Source organism: Alligator sinensis, unplaced genomic scaffold (assembly GCF_000455745.1).
Source record: "Alligator sinensis unplaced genomic scaffold, ASM45574v1 scaffold59_3, whole genome shotgun sequence".
NCBI lineage: Eukaryota > Metazoa > Chordata > Crocodylia > Alligatoridae > Alligator > Alligator sinensis.
The window spans coordinates 180,077-194,993 of NW_005842856.1; the positions used below are offsets into that span (position 1 = coordinate 180,077).

At 43.1% G+C, this 14,917-nt stretch overlaps 1 protein-coding gene across 1 annotated transcript in view; it reads left to right on the forward strand.

The window, feature by feature from the left end:
* LOC102382681 (ADAMTS-like protein 1) overlaps positions 1–14,917 on the forward strand; it is a 211,481-nt gene that overhangs the window by 168,794 nt on the left and 27,770 nt on the right. The window contains exons 16-17 of the mRNA XM_006035591.3: positions 5,581–5,760; positions 7,535–7,669. Of these exons, the coding sequence (XP_006035653.2) occupies positions 5,581–5,760; positions 7,535–7,669 (315 nt within the window). The remainder of the gene's footprint in view (positions 1–5,580; positions 5,761–7,534; positions 7,670–14,917) is intronic.

Below are 14,917 nucleotides of genomic sequence, written 5' to 3' on the forward strand. Positions count from 1 at the left end.
TCAGAGCTCTTCTACCCGGGTTCGAGTCCTGCAGGTTTATCTTCCCGTCGCCGAAAACCCATTGCGACGTACCCTCGTGTTTTGCATCTTCCCGTCGCCGAAAACCCCTTGCGACGTACCCTCGTGCCCTGCAGGTTCGAGTTTTGTTTTGTTGTCTGTCTGTAACTGCAACTCAAGCAAGTTTTCCAGCCTACACCACTGCCATCTCGGTGTAAGTAAACAATCTTTTAAACTACCGCTAAGCGTTTGTGCCTAATTCCAGCTCGACGGCCTTCCCTCTCCGACCCGGCGTGCCCGGGCTGCTGGCCACAGCCTGCGTGCAGCACGGAAAAGGGCTCGGGTCGCTCCCAGCCCACACAGGAGTGAGTGAATGGGGAGATTGCTTCTAGGCTGTATTCGTGGGCTTGCCACAGAGACAGTACAGACACGCTCTAAATGGGCATGGTTATGATTAGCAACAATGCTGGGTGCCAAAAGGTGCCCAGTTTTAACTATCTGATCCGTTGTCACTGTTTTTGAAAGAAAAACTTGAAACATCAATATTTCCCACCCTAGGCAGATCTAGAAGTGGGTCATGCTTTCTTTTTCTGCAATTCTAAAAGTAAAGGGGTGTGTGGCACATAGCGCTCCCCCTCCCCCCCCCCCGACTATGGAACCGCTGTACCCCTCCCTGGATACACCTTTGGCTTTCACAAACATCCTCTGTCTCTTTTCTCTGTGTGTGTTATACTTCTAAGTCCTCCACCTCTTCCTTAAAATTATCCCAGTTTGTCATTCAGACTCTACAGGGTTTGGTATGGGGACAAGGGTGTGTCCTGATTTTTCTCTTTAAGCCTTGTCTGTTCCTTTTCACAAGCATCAGACTGCCACACCATAAGCAAAAGTATTTAGTACTATTACAGAATATTATGGCCATGGAAACTGGTAGCAGTCTGGTAGAACCCAGATTACTTTGCTGCATTCCAGAGAACATACACATCATAGAGCTAAAGCATCAGCATGATTATCATGCTGCTTGTCACTTACACCAGCCTTTTTTGTACTGAGAACTAACTCCAGTAAAAGGTAGGGGGTTGGTAGCTATTTCTAGTTGGCTATTGAAGAGGAACAGAGAGAAGGGAGGGCTTTCTGGGTTATAATTACTGTTTGGAAATATTCTCCAACTGTAGGGCAAGCATTCCTAATGTGATGCCTCCAACAAAAGAGAAGTTCATAACAACAAAAGAAACTTACTTCCAAAGGGGAATTCATGAAGCTTATGTTCTCAGTGGGATAAAATCTTGTGGTTTAATGAAGCTAATGCAATGGTACTGGTTTACACAAACAGAATATCTGACCCTACACTTTTATTTTTCAGACTGTTTTCTCCTTTATTTTGAAAAATACTGCACTACAGCTTCATACAGGAGGCACTGGCTTTCTGCTTGCTTTTTCATCCATTAATTTTCTATTATTATTTCATTTTTTTAAAGTTTGCATTCTCTCCTTATGGTAAACCTACATTTACCTTATGTTTCCATTATACCCTTGTGGACAACCATCTGACAAAAAAACCCAGAGCTAGGGCCAACTGAAAGGCTCTTGCTCCCCCTACTGTCAATCTTTTGGAAGAAAAGCTTTACTTACATTTGCACCTGCATCTTTATATTGGCGTTTTTGAAGTGCTTGCCAGCCTGCTGTCACTTTGGTTTCATTACCCATTTCATTAGACTAAACCTGTATAAGCCACTCATGTGAGAAGGATATACTGACATGTACATTTCTTCTCATCCTCCCCCATCCAATTTGTGGGTCACAGCTGTAACATTTGTTTTTGATTCATTTATGTTTACCCTGGAAGCTTTAGATTAAAGAGGGAAGGAAGAATAGCTCTTCTGTGCAGGTCATCAGAGAAGTGCTTTTTCAGATGTGCTGTTCTGTAGCAAATGCGGCCACAGATTGAACAACAGCAGAGTGAACCAAATCCTTCAGTCTTGTCACTCAAGCAAAACTTCCTTTGATGGGAATGGGAGTTTTACCAGAGTAAGGGAAGTGTAAGTATTTAATGGTTTGGCCCTATCTGAACAGACAATAGCTGCCTGCAAAGAAGTGAACCAATGTGGATGTCTAATGTTGGTGTAGCTTCTTATGAGTCAGTTCCTGGAGCCCTGTGACAAAAGAATCTCGCCTCCTAAAAAGTAAATATTTAACTTTTAGAATTGCAGGAAAAAAGCATGACCCAAGTGCATACAAGCTTAGAACCAAGAAAGAGAGAAAAATATTGTGAATTTTCTCACTTAAAAAAAAATCATCATCATCTCACTGTTTTAAGTTAATCACATAATTCTCTGAGGTCTCTCACTCATGATTTTTTTCAGTGCTTGGCACCAGCATTGGAGTTAATGTGAAGATATGACTTGTAAGCTGCCTGCAATCATGCAGCTTTCAGGGAGAAAATGTCTACTATGGAGTGATCGTGCCTGTATTAGAATAGAACTCACAGGGGGTTGCTGGATCAGCCATTCTTTACCACTCTCAAGGACTTCAACAAATTGAAAGAGTCTCCGTTCTCTCTTTTTCCCCTACCAGATCCAATCCTTTTGACTCCCCAGTTCTGCAAGGGATATACAATAAACCTGCAGGCTTGAATAAATTGGACTTGGAGTTATTTTTTATCCAGTGAGGGTGTGGCTTTCCCTGGGAACTTCACCTTGGTATCTTGTGAAGACTTGAAGAAAGTTTTAACTGCCACCCGAATGAGATGTGTTTTAAAGAATAGGAACCAGCTAAAAACTAGCCTTCAAGGTTAAGAAAGAGGCCAAAACCCTCCCATTGTAAAATAATTAAGTTATAGGAAACACAAAATTATCAACCAGTCATGAGCAGGATAGAAAAGTACGACAGAGTATTGTCTGTACCTTAAGTGATATCTGATAGTGCAAGAAACAAGGATTCAGACTGTGTGAAGCCCCTGGCTTTCCTGCAGCCCTGTACCAAAGTGGGGAATGTGCTACTTGCCTCATATGTCATCCTCCACAACAGATTAAATCCTCTTCCCCACCCCCCACCACCTACACAGCTTCAGTCCTGTCAAGAGTGTCCCCTCTTGCATCCCACCAAAGTTACAAAGTGGTGCAGAGGATGGAAAACAGCAAGAATGCTCTAATAGTTCAGAGGGAAATCAGCTGTCTGTCAAGTTCTGGCTGCTTAATGCTGCTGGTATAGTGCTTACTGGCTGAGTAAAGCTTGGAATCAGCTAGTTGCTGAGAATTGCCTAACCACAACAGATGAATGGGCTTTTTATTCTCCATGCCCACTTTTATTCTCCATGCCCACGTGGTCTTTCTCTGATTGGCAAGAAAGCTGCCAATTGTAATGGGGTTCTTTTCACATGAGCTGCTGTCAGCTGGCAATGAAATACCTGATCTAGGCTGGCTTGGACCAGTGATTTAGAGGCAAAAATCTCAATCTTTGAACTGTCAAATGACAAAAACTGATAAACCAGTGATGCCAGAGAGTGCAGATGCCAGATGAGGCAGTTGCTTGATTATTTGTTGTACACAATGGGAAAGCAGACAGGCAAACTTCAAGCCCTGCTTAAATTCTTCAGTGCTGTCCTTGCCAGTTTCATTGGGGTAAAATAGAACATAGGGAGTTTGATCTTTCACTCTGCAAAAGTAACTGGTTTTTCTAAACTACTGGAAATCTTTGCATAGACTTTACATTTCTCCAGCTGTATTCAGCCATTAACTTTCAAGAAAGCTCTGTTCTGAACAGTCAGAAACAGGCAGTTCTCATTTGGGTAACAGTCCCCAGGAAGAGACTCTTCAGCCTGAACCAAATGACCACCAACCCAGTGGTTCTCAAGCTGGTCGTCCATGGAATGCTTGCTGCTGACCCTCAGAGAGCTGTCTGATCTCATGATGCTTGTTCCTGCTCTGTGCTGTCTGCTTCTAGCTCACCTTTGAATGTGTTCCTGGTAGTGTTTTGCTCTGGAAGCAATTGCTACTAGAATAGCAGTACATGAACGTGTGTGCGGCCACAAAACAGTTGTTCTATTCAGATGTGTGCCATGCTATGAAAAAACTGAGGAACTTCTGGATCAGGTTAGCAAGTTACTGAAATTTGAGTCAAACATATGGATATCTGAATTATTCCATAGCAAAGGGCGACTCCAGTAGATCAACTGCTTAAACTGATTTATCCTGTCCTTTTCTGTCTGCACAGCACTGTGCAGTGCAGAATAGTCTACAGTGGCATTTCTTAGAAACCTTTGAATGAAAATGAGAGTCCTCCATTTTGGAGTTGCAGGGGGATGTTTTATCCTGCATAGACTTCTCTCATGTTAGATTGTGACATGAAACAAGCCTATGTAAGAGGGCATGCCCCTTCCTTCTGATGAGGTGGACTAAAAAGCATTGGTTTTTCTTGGGATTTCATAGTTGGTAGGGTCGGAAGGGACCTGAGGAGATCATCTAGTCCGACCCCCTGCCATGGGCAGGAAAGAATACTGGGGTCAAACGATCCCACTACCCTCCACTTGTGTCCGTTGTTTCTTGTAACTCCCGGGAGTGCTCGGGGGAACAGGGACTCTCCCAATGCCTGCTGGTCCCCCTTGACTAGTTTGTAGACTGCCACCAGATCCCCTCTCAGCCTTCTCTTTTGGAGGCTGAACAGGTTCAGGTCCCTCAGCCTCTCCTCATAGGGCCTGCCCTGCTGACCCCTAATCATGTGGGTGGCCCTCCTTTGGACCCTTTCCATATTGGCCACATCCCTCCTGAAGTGCAGTGCCCAGAGCTGGACTCAGTACTACAGCTGCGGCCTGACCAGTGTCACGTAGAGGGGGAGGATCACCTCCTTGGACCTCCTTGAGATGCATCTGTGGATGCACGACAAGGTATGGTTGGCCTTCCTGACCGCGTCCCCACACTGTCGGCCCACGTTCATTGTGGCATCAATGATGATTCCAAGATCCTTTTCTGTCTCAACACTGACAAGAAGGGAGTTCCCCAGCCTGTAGGTGTGCCGCTGGTTCTTCCTCCCCAGGTGCAGTACCTTGCACTTGTCAGTGTTGAACCCCATCCTGTTCTCTTCGGCCCACCCCTGTAACCTGTCTAGATCCGCTTGCAGCCTGTTCCTTCCTACTAGTGTACCCACTTCCCCCCACATCTTAGTGTCATCTGCAAACTTGAACAGGGTGCTTTCTACCCCCTCGCCCAAGTCACTGATGAAGATGTTGAATATTGTGGGCCCGAGGACCAAGCCCTGGGGAACCCCGCAGCCCACATCCCTCCAGGTCGAATAAGGTCGATTTCACATGATGCTGTTTGCTTCTTGTCAGATGATAAGAGTTGGTGGAAAAGCCACTTTCAAAAAAGCGTGTGGCCTTTGTTTGCATTCTCAAGTAGCTCCAGGAAATGTAGACAGATGAATTGAAAAAAAATTACCAAACTCTCTTGAACATTAAAAATTATTGGACTGCTAGTAGGGTACAAAAGCTTGATATGATTATTCTATGCCAACTGCTTTGTCTGTCCCTAATGGAAATATTGTCATCCAGCATCTTATACCTTTTCCCCCTTCCCGCCCTTGCCTTTCCAGGTGTACCTGAAGCAGAAATTGCTTGGCTGAAGGATCAGATCCAGCTGGGCCCTCCACACCATTTGCATGATGGATCACTGCTGATTGCAGATGCATCTTTATCTGATCAGGGATCCTACTCTTGCAAGGCAGTCAATCTTCGTGGGGAAGTGACTGAGAGTACACAGCTGATGATTCTTGGTAAGGAATCCATGTTGCCTTGGAAGGACTTGTCTGTTACATTTTGCTTGTGTTACAGGATTAACATCACCTGCACCCCCGCAGACTTCCAACTATGCTGAACTAATCAGGGAGCATAAGAGAAGAAAGAGTGACTAAGCATCTTTATTCTCTGAAGAAGGAATACATTCCAATTGTATTAGCAGCACAGGCTATCAAACCAGGAACGAGAGCTTGGGAGTTGAGGAAGAAAAAACTTTTATCAGGAAAAAAAAGAATACTAATTTTTAATTTTTCCACATTTAGATTTTATGGCCAAGCAAAGAACTGTCAAACATGCCCCTAAGGGCACTCCCAAAAGGAAGGTAGTAGCCCTCTGCCCTGTATACCACACCACTTCTGAGAAGCAGCCACTCTTATAAATCACTAAGTGACACTGACCAATTTCACACCTCACTAACTGATGCATAAACCTTGTGCAATTTACAAAACAGTAACTCAGGTCAGCAAAGGGTAAAGTTTACTTTGTCTTGGGTTTCATTGTAGCAGGCCGAAAGTCTAGCTGGATGATTTTGGAAAGACTTTGTCAGGCCTAAAGCATGGGTGGAAGTGTTACACAGGACTAATTTATTGTGCCTGTTGATGGATTTTTCCTCCCTAATGACCCATCTGTGTCATTTCCCACTGTCTGGGAAATGAAAGATCCAGCCAGATAATGTAAATGGTACTGTATGCCTAGTAATGAAGTGTTCTTGTTTTGTAACTCTGTACATGTATTGTTGCAACAAAGCAGACAAGGTTCCTTGGGTGAATCTGATCTCTTTTATTAGACCAACCCAAATAGTTGGAGAATAGTTATTAAGCAAGCTTTCAGGTTCAAAAACCCTTCGTCAGGCTAAAGACGTTTCAGCAGTTGATGTGTGCTCTTCCTGGATGGAATGAAAAGTAAAGAAGCCAGAGGCTGGGCTGGGGAGTCAGTTGTTGCAACAACGCATTTACAAAGTATCTGTCACAGATGTCAGTTTTCAGGCCTTAGCATATTGCCCCCTTTGATTCACAGCTGACTCAAACTTGCAGGGCAAGTCTAGGCACTGTGGATGCTGCTACCTTAGAGACAGATTTTAAAGCTGAACGTTCTCACAATCTTAAGGGCAGTGCTAAAGCCCTTCTAGTGGAGGGCTTCTATTCACATGGAATACCTGTGATTTCAGACCAACCCTAAAAACTAAGTTTAAAAATTATATTCATATATTTAAAAAAGAAAACCTCCCAGATCATAATTCCCATTTGGTTTCAAAGCAAATAGGCCCCAGAAAAAAATCACTTTTTTGTTAAAGATGCAAAATTACTCTCAGTGCTTCAGGATCATTTGTAGGCAAACCATTTTTTCAGTTGCTTAAGAAAAAGAAATAGTGGAAACAACTCCGGGCCACCAGATATCACCTGTGTATTAACAGTAGCTATGCAGTGTGAGTTTACCATCTGTTCTGAGTGACTGTATTTGCTAGTGAACAACATCTGCTGCTGTGCCTCGTCACTCACAAGAATCAAGGATGGCAGAGTAGCCTTAAAGAATTTCTTGGCTATTGTTGGCTTACGCCTGACATTAGACATTATTTTAATTGCATCTGTACTGCTGCACCTACCTGGTACATCAGGCACCCACACCACTTGATTTCCTTTGAAATGTTGCTGTTTCAAAACAATGAAAAATAGGAGGGATGGTTTCTAATGTCCTTCAGTGCTTCCCTGTTACAGCCTTGCTCGTCATCTCCATCTCTTAATTTATTTCCAGACCCCCCACGACCCCTCCTTCATTTAGAAGACTTGACAACAATGCTTTTAGTCAGAGAGCCAGGTATTACTTCAGTGATGACCTCTCCTTCAGGAACAAGACTGTCTCTAAACCCTGGCAGTTCTGTCCTCATAGGTAAGTCTGGATCCTTACAATTTGAATAGAAAGAGAGAGACAAAGACACAGAAAGAGAGAAAAGGAGAGGCAGGGAATATGTCAAATTCAGATCCAGCCATTCATCTGAGAGGTGTTGAGATCTGGGAAGCCGATTCAGCCCATTATAGATTGGGGGCCATTTGAAAATTTTTGCTCTGGACTCAGGTTTGAAATGTTAGCAATCATTAACAAGCCAGGTTTATGGTTAGTGTTATGCTGGAAAGCCCCAAAAATCATAAGGGCTTCTTGGTGCTGGACAGTCTAGTAAGAAATCATTCCTACTCTCTAAGGAGTTTACAGTCAAGGCAAGATACAGCCAATGCATGAAACAAACAGGGTGGTTGGAAAAGGTAAGACAACATTAGCAGTATACTCAGAGCACTGACAGAAGTCATGATTTGTCACATGATCAAGCCCCTCAAGTACTCTACAGCTATGCCCCACAGAGCACTTAAAAGTGCCCAATTTATGTGACAATCTGAACCATCATTGCAGGAGGGTTTCAGTGAAGGTGCTCCAAAGTAGAGCGCCTTCATTAACTTGTGTCAACATGCACAGGGAGAAGGGTTAGGTTGATACAGCCCAATCCACTCGCCCACCTGCCCACGCAGGCTAGCCAAACCACAGACCAAGCTCCGTCCCCACCCCCCACCTTCTAAAAACAGCACCAGAGCTGCAAAGGGGTTAGGGGGGCAGGGGTAGGGGAGAGTGGCTGCACACATGCAGCCACTCCAGACTGGAACTCCAATCCCTCAACCTCCCAGACCCAACAGCGAACATTGGTTGGGTGTGAGGGATCACTGTAACTCATGGCACTTCCTACAAAGTGCCATGAGTTACAGTAGGGAGTGTACATCTGTCAGCATCCTCAGATGTCAGCTGTAATTCTATCTTTTTTCCTTTCTACCTGTTTACAGGTGTTCCTTCTTTCTGGAATATTCCTTTTTGTCTTGTATGACTTCCACCAGAGATTTATCTATTTCTCTAGACCAATTTTATCCTTGCAAGCCATTTGTTTCACTCTTCTTAATCATACGTTCACAGCACTCAAAGTGTGTGAAAACTTTCTACACAAGCAGTTCTAAATGAGATGTTCTTCATTTCCATCCTGAGTTTCTGTTTTCTCTTTGCACTCCAAGCTATACTGTATAATGTAAAGTGTTTTCAGTAGGCCTATGCGGATAGGCAACTATTCGATTTGGATTCGGCCGATTCAGATTCAGCTGATTTGATTTGGAGATTCAAATCTTTTTTTTTTCTGATTCAATTCAGTTAAATCGATTCGGAGCCGATTCAGAGAGCTTTGGAGATTCAGCCATAGGGTACAATAGGGAATCAATGGAACATCTATAACTTTGTTGTTGTTTGACTGATTTGGATGACACTTGCAGGGGTGGTAGCCTCTTCTGAGGGCATGAAGCCTGCCAAATGTGAAGGTGATAGGTGCAGGGGTTTCTGGGAAACTGTACCTCAAACTGCTGACAAGCAAAACTCCTGACACAGGTGACGCTGTGTGTGTCTTAAGGCACAGGGGGGTGAAAACTGCAGGCCTGCTGCAGCCACAAAGCCTGCCAGCTGTCAAAGAGATAGGTGCAGGGGGAGTCTGGGTTCTGGGGCCCTGCCCCTCTGGCCACAGGCAGGCAAAACTCAGGACATGGGTGCTTGTGGGACTGTGTGTACACCTATCTCCTTGAAACTTGGCAGAATTTATGGCCCCAGCATGACCTGCCAACCCTGCAGTTTTCACCATGCTGTGGCTTAACACATACACGTGACATGAGTTTTGCTTTCAGGATTTTGAGGTGCAGTTTCCCAGAAGCCCCTGCACCTATCAACTTTAAACTTGGCAAGCTTCATGCCCTCAGCAGAAGCTACCACCCCTGCAAGTATTATCCAAATCAGCCAAAAAACAACAAAGTTATAGATATTTTATTGATTTCTGCAATATACCCTATGGCCGAATCTCTGAATTGCTAAATCTTTTCCTAACTGATTCGGAAAGCCTAAAGCTTCTAGCAGTTCAATTCGGATTCATAGATTTGGCCTCTGAATCATCCAAATCATCTCCAAATCCAAATCACGATCCAAAGTTTTGCACAGCCCTAGTTTTCAGGTCTATTGTGATTCTCATTTTTTGCTAATTTTCAAGGTCTTTTTATTTTTAAGTCCCCTTCCTGCCGCTGTCCTTGAGTTCATATTTAATATTAAGCTCAGTCAGTCCATCAGCTTCTTTAGCATCCTTGCCATGCATATGAGTCCTATTAGCAAGGTCATGCAGTATTTCAGAACTGTTTTTCAGCTTTGCAGGGATGAGATTATAAATCTTGAGAGGAGGATCTGTACGTTGTCTCAGTGCTTATTAGAATGGTTGTGTTTCCTTGTACAGGCCTCTGAAAGGTTCTTTGCTTGCACTTAAACAAAAACTCCCGAAGTTAAGATATTATACTTTTATTTGCTTTGGGTTTATTTTTCCCCAGTCCTGACATCTGTAATGGTTTCTAGTATGCAGCTCTGGATTCCATTTCTGGTTCTACTAAACCTGCAATAAAGAAGCTGTTATAGGGGAAAATATATCTGAAGCTATTTAGCATTCAGTAAATCATTTTAGGTAGGGTTTTATTGCACTTACATTTCCAGGGCTTGGTCACACTTCTTTTTCATCCACTGCTTCTTATATTTCCAAAGCAAAGTCTTTAGTGAGTTTAAACAAAGATTTGAGAGAGGTAATCACCGGCAATAAAATGTGTCTTGCATCTGTCTGTACAGATAACTCTATTATCTTCAATGAAGTAACATTACAGTGACTCTGATCCTGCATTACTGAAACCTAAGAAACACTTTTCTAATTAGACTGGGGATGAAATATCTAATCTAGCTGTTAGAAGTCACACAAATCCGAAAAAAATGCCTGAAGGCTAGTGGGTGATGCCATTGCCAAAATTGTATACAAAGCATTCAGTACCACTATAAGGTATCCAAGCAATTACTGTCTGCAGTTGCACTAAATAGGTTCCAACCTGCGTTCAGCTACAGGTAAGATAGGGACCTCCAAAAAAAAGGTATAGTTAAAATTACTACAGTTTAGGATTGTAGCAGTGTGGATTAAAATAAAAGACCCCTTTAACTCCCAAATTCTCTCTCCCTGAAAACCTCTAATAGAACTTCTGCCTTTTATAACCTCTCCACACAGCCTCCTCACAGTCTCTCCCAATCTGCTGTTCAGCATGTCAATTTTAGTTGCCCTCTAGGCCATGGGCAATATGCTCTGCTAAGGCCTCTCATGCTCTGATTACTGTGTATGAGAGCCATCCTTTAATTGATAGTTGGAAGAGGTTCCAATGTTGGCATTGATTAGGAACTTGGCAGAAGCCAAACTAGACCAGAAAGACCAAGAGGATGTGGTGAGTTACAGAGATGCCATTTGATGATGGAAGAAACCACGGAGACCGGAGCCAAGGGTGGAGAGAGAGTGAGTAAAAATGGGGAAATTAGGGAAAGTATTGTATGTTGGGTAAGCAGAAAAGAATACTGAGGGGAAGAGGGGAAGAGTTACAAGAAAAGGGAAAAGAGGGAATTTGAAGCTCTTGGATAAATCCAAGTAAGTACCCAGGCTTCTAAAAATTTGAATTAAATGGGAACCTGTATTTTTGAGATTTTGCCAGCTGCGTGATTTAAGAACAACTCCCTTGATCTGAAGGAGGAGAAAACACAGAATATGAGAAGACAAGCAGATTAAGTTTGCACATGGTGAACTTGCTTGCACATCAAGAATTTGTTTCTTAAGCAATGATTTAAAGGAGAATAACACAGCCTTCAGGCCACCGCATTTGTAACATAGCATTCTAGTGAGAAAGTGTGCCTCCTTCAGTATATTTGCAGCAACTGCATGCATTCATTTGGCATCCCAGCTCTATTTCTGCAGACCTCTCTGGAGTAAACCCCCGAAATCTGTGGGAAGAGGTTTGGGGCCAAAACATAGGTATCAGGCTTTCAGGACTGCATTTCACTAAAGGTTGCAGCAGCAGTCCCAGATTTGTGACTTGAGATGAATAAGCAGAGAAGGAGTTCATTTAGGACTTCACTTTATGACTTTTGGAGTCTCTCATGCAATGCAGTGTTGTGTAATTGGGGCCCTAAACAACGTCTTTTTATAGTTTGAAGAAGCAAACCACCTCCAAGGATGAGAGGAAAATTGTTGTCATCATTATAGGTACCATAATGTAGTTAGCATATTCTACCTCTGTGTACATGTACTTCCACTGTAAGCCACCGTAAGATGCATCCTATGGTGCATTCTTCCACAGGACTATCTAACATTAGGAGGAAGATATTTTAGGAAACAGTGCCCAGGTAGTTCCTAGCAATGAGCAGAAGTGTAAATTTGGTTTAGCGTCTTGAACAGTATCAGAATAGCAAAAAGTGTTACAAAACCTGAGAGAGAGACCATAAAGAAACTCAGTAAAGTACAGACAAGTCATGAATGATCTGCCCTCATGGTTTGGGCTAGGTTACAAAAATTAACAGCAGGGTCAAGAGGTAGCCTCAAAAACCAAGTTCAGGGTCCAGAGCCAGAAATCATAGTCAGACACTGTGTGTATGAGTCAAGAGAGCTGAGAGCTCTACAGAAACACTAAGGGCTGGACTGGAAACAGGACTGAATCTAAGGCTGATTGTTGAGACCTGACAAAAGGAGGAATTTCAGAGCAGGAGCTAAGGAACAAGGCTGTGGCAGGTTTCATGGCAAGTGCTAAGAGCAGGATTGAGAGACAACCCAAGTTGAGAATGGAGACTTAAAGCTAGAACCAGTCCAAGGTCTAAGACAAGAACAAGGAGACAAGGCTAGAAAGAAGAGCAAAATTAAGCATAATTGTAGACTTATGAAGCACTGACCAACCAACCCTCTGCTGGGGAGTGCTGGGTTTATATCTTACAGGGTGCATCTACACATGAAGTTAATGTACAGCAATAAACTGCAGCACATATAGCGCCAGAGTTTATTCCTCCCAGGTGTCATGTTTGAACATGCACTGAGGGCTGCAGCACACTGAGCCAAGTCAGACCAGCCCCAGCTGGCAGAGGATCCCCAGGGGTCAGCCTGCCAGCCCGGGGCTGCTCTGACCCAGCTCATTGTGCTGCAGAGGGGCTGGCTAAGGCAAAAGGGTGCTACAGTGTGGGGCTAGCCAGCAGGCAGTCCCCACATTGAAGCACCCTCTTGCCCTAGCCAGCTCTGTCAGCGTCTACACATGCATTGTTGTGGAGTAAAAAACTCTGCTGTAGGATAGCACTTGTACTAATGTGCAGCAGAGTTATTTAGTTTACTCCATCCTAATAGTACTGCCTGAGTAGATGCTGAGACATTTACTACAGAGCTAATTGGGCAACTGCAGTAAATGTCTCGTATAGACACGCCCATAGTATAGTAACCTACAGTCAGTAAGGCACAACCATAACCAATCAGGTAGGGGTATTGTAAGCTGGGAGTATTGTAAGAAGTTTACTGTCTTATGCATAGTCAGCTGCTGAAATGATGCCAACAGTCCTGCATACAGGGTATTCGTGTACTTTGATTGATCATGGTCATCTTTTGCAGACCCCTTAAATATAGTCTGTAGACCCCCAGGGGTCCATGGACCACAGGTTGAAAACCTGTCTGTAGATAAGCTGAATTTTGACTGAGCGGGACTTTGAACCTCAAGTGATGTCTGTTAAAGTAGAGGGGGTTTTATTAAAAACATAACATATGCCATTCCTCTTTAATCAAGATACAGTAGTGTCTTCTGATCTAAGGACAGGAAAATACCATGGTTACTACATGTACTTGATGCGGTGAACTTGAATGCTTTGGCTTGTAGGCACACTGGAGTCTAAAGATGCAATGCAGATGAAAGATGTGATTATCTGTAACCCATGGGGGTAAGAGAGAGTACAAGAAGAATGAACATATTTCCAACACTTTTAAACCAGCATGATGATCCTTGGCATCTCTTTCATCATTTAAATACTTCCTTGCAGATTAGTTGCTTCTGTTGCATGGAAAATAAATGTGAAAAGATTTGATAAATGATTCCCTCAGGCTTCAACCCACCAGCCCCACATGTATTTCTCCTGATCTGAAAAAAACAATATTCCTGATGTATGGCAATTTTTTCAAACATATTACATACCTGAGGATACAAATAGTGAAAGAAGGGGAAGCACTGCAATAATACACACTGCACATAATAAACTTAATGTTTTAGATTGCATTTATAAGGCAGCCTCAGAAAGGGATGCTGCAGCTTTTTGGAATGAAGGAAAGAGAATGAACTTAAAGAGAGACTGAAGCACAAATAACATGTAAAAGAGCTGGGATCTTGAACAAGAGCAGTAAATCTAGCCGCTATTTACAACTGTGAGAATTTTAGGTATTACCTTGAAAAAGAGAAAAACCCAAAGAAAAGTTAGATATTTCACTACGTGTAGTGAAGATACCTAAGTCAGTGGCCTTGCACTGGTAGCTGCTTTTTCTGTTTGTGTGTAGTTGCCTTATGTATTTGAATTCACTCTACATGCAACATTTTGGTGCTACTGTTCTGAGTGAATGAATTTAATTTAAATCTGGGAGGGTAATGCTGACCCTAGAGAATGTTCAAAGACTATTGCTCTGAATAGCTAAAAGTGCAAGGAGAGGATGGGCCAATTAGTAGGGCAGTAGCCAACCCCCAGGAGATCTGGGTTTCATTCCCTGCGGTGTCACAGATTGCCTGTATAACCTTGAATAATTCATTGTCTCTCTGTGTGCCTCCTTCTCCCATCTATAAAATAGGGTCAGTACTACTTGGCAACTTCACAACGCTGTGGAGAATCTATATCAAAATAATGCAAGATGTTGTCATAAAATGCCATATCATACAATTGGGATCTGCTCTTCATCTCCAGCTTGAGATTGAAAATCTTCAACAGGGTTCTGAATATGATCAATATATGTTCAATACAGTGAGCTTGAAAATAACAGACTCCGTAAATGTAGGAGATACTGAACAATAACATTAAAGTTAGATGGTAAAGCGTGCTTTTTATGAGCTGAAAAATAGAGTCAACTGTGAAAAAGGAAATCCTACTGCTCCATATGTATTGTGCTCTCCCTCAGTGACTGCCATATCAAATTTGCTCAGTTCACAAGTCAGAACAAGATTTTACTAACTGCCAGCTCTGCAAGCACAGTCTTGGAAAACGAGCTCCTTTCTA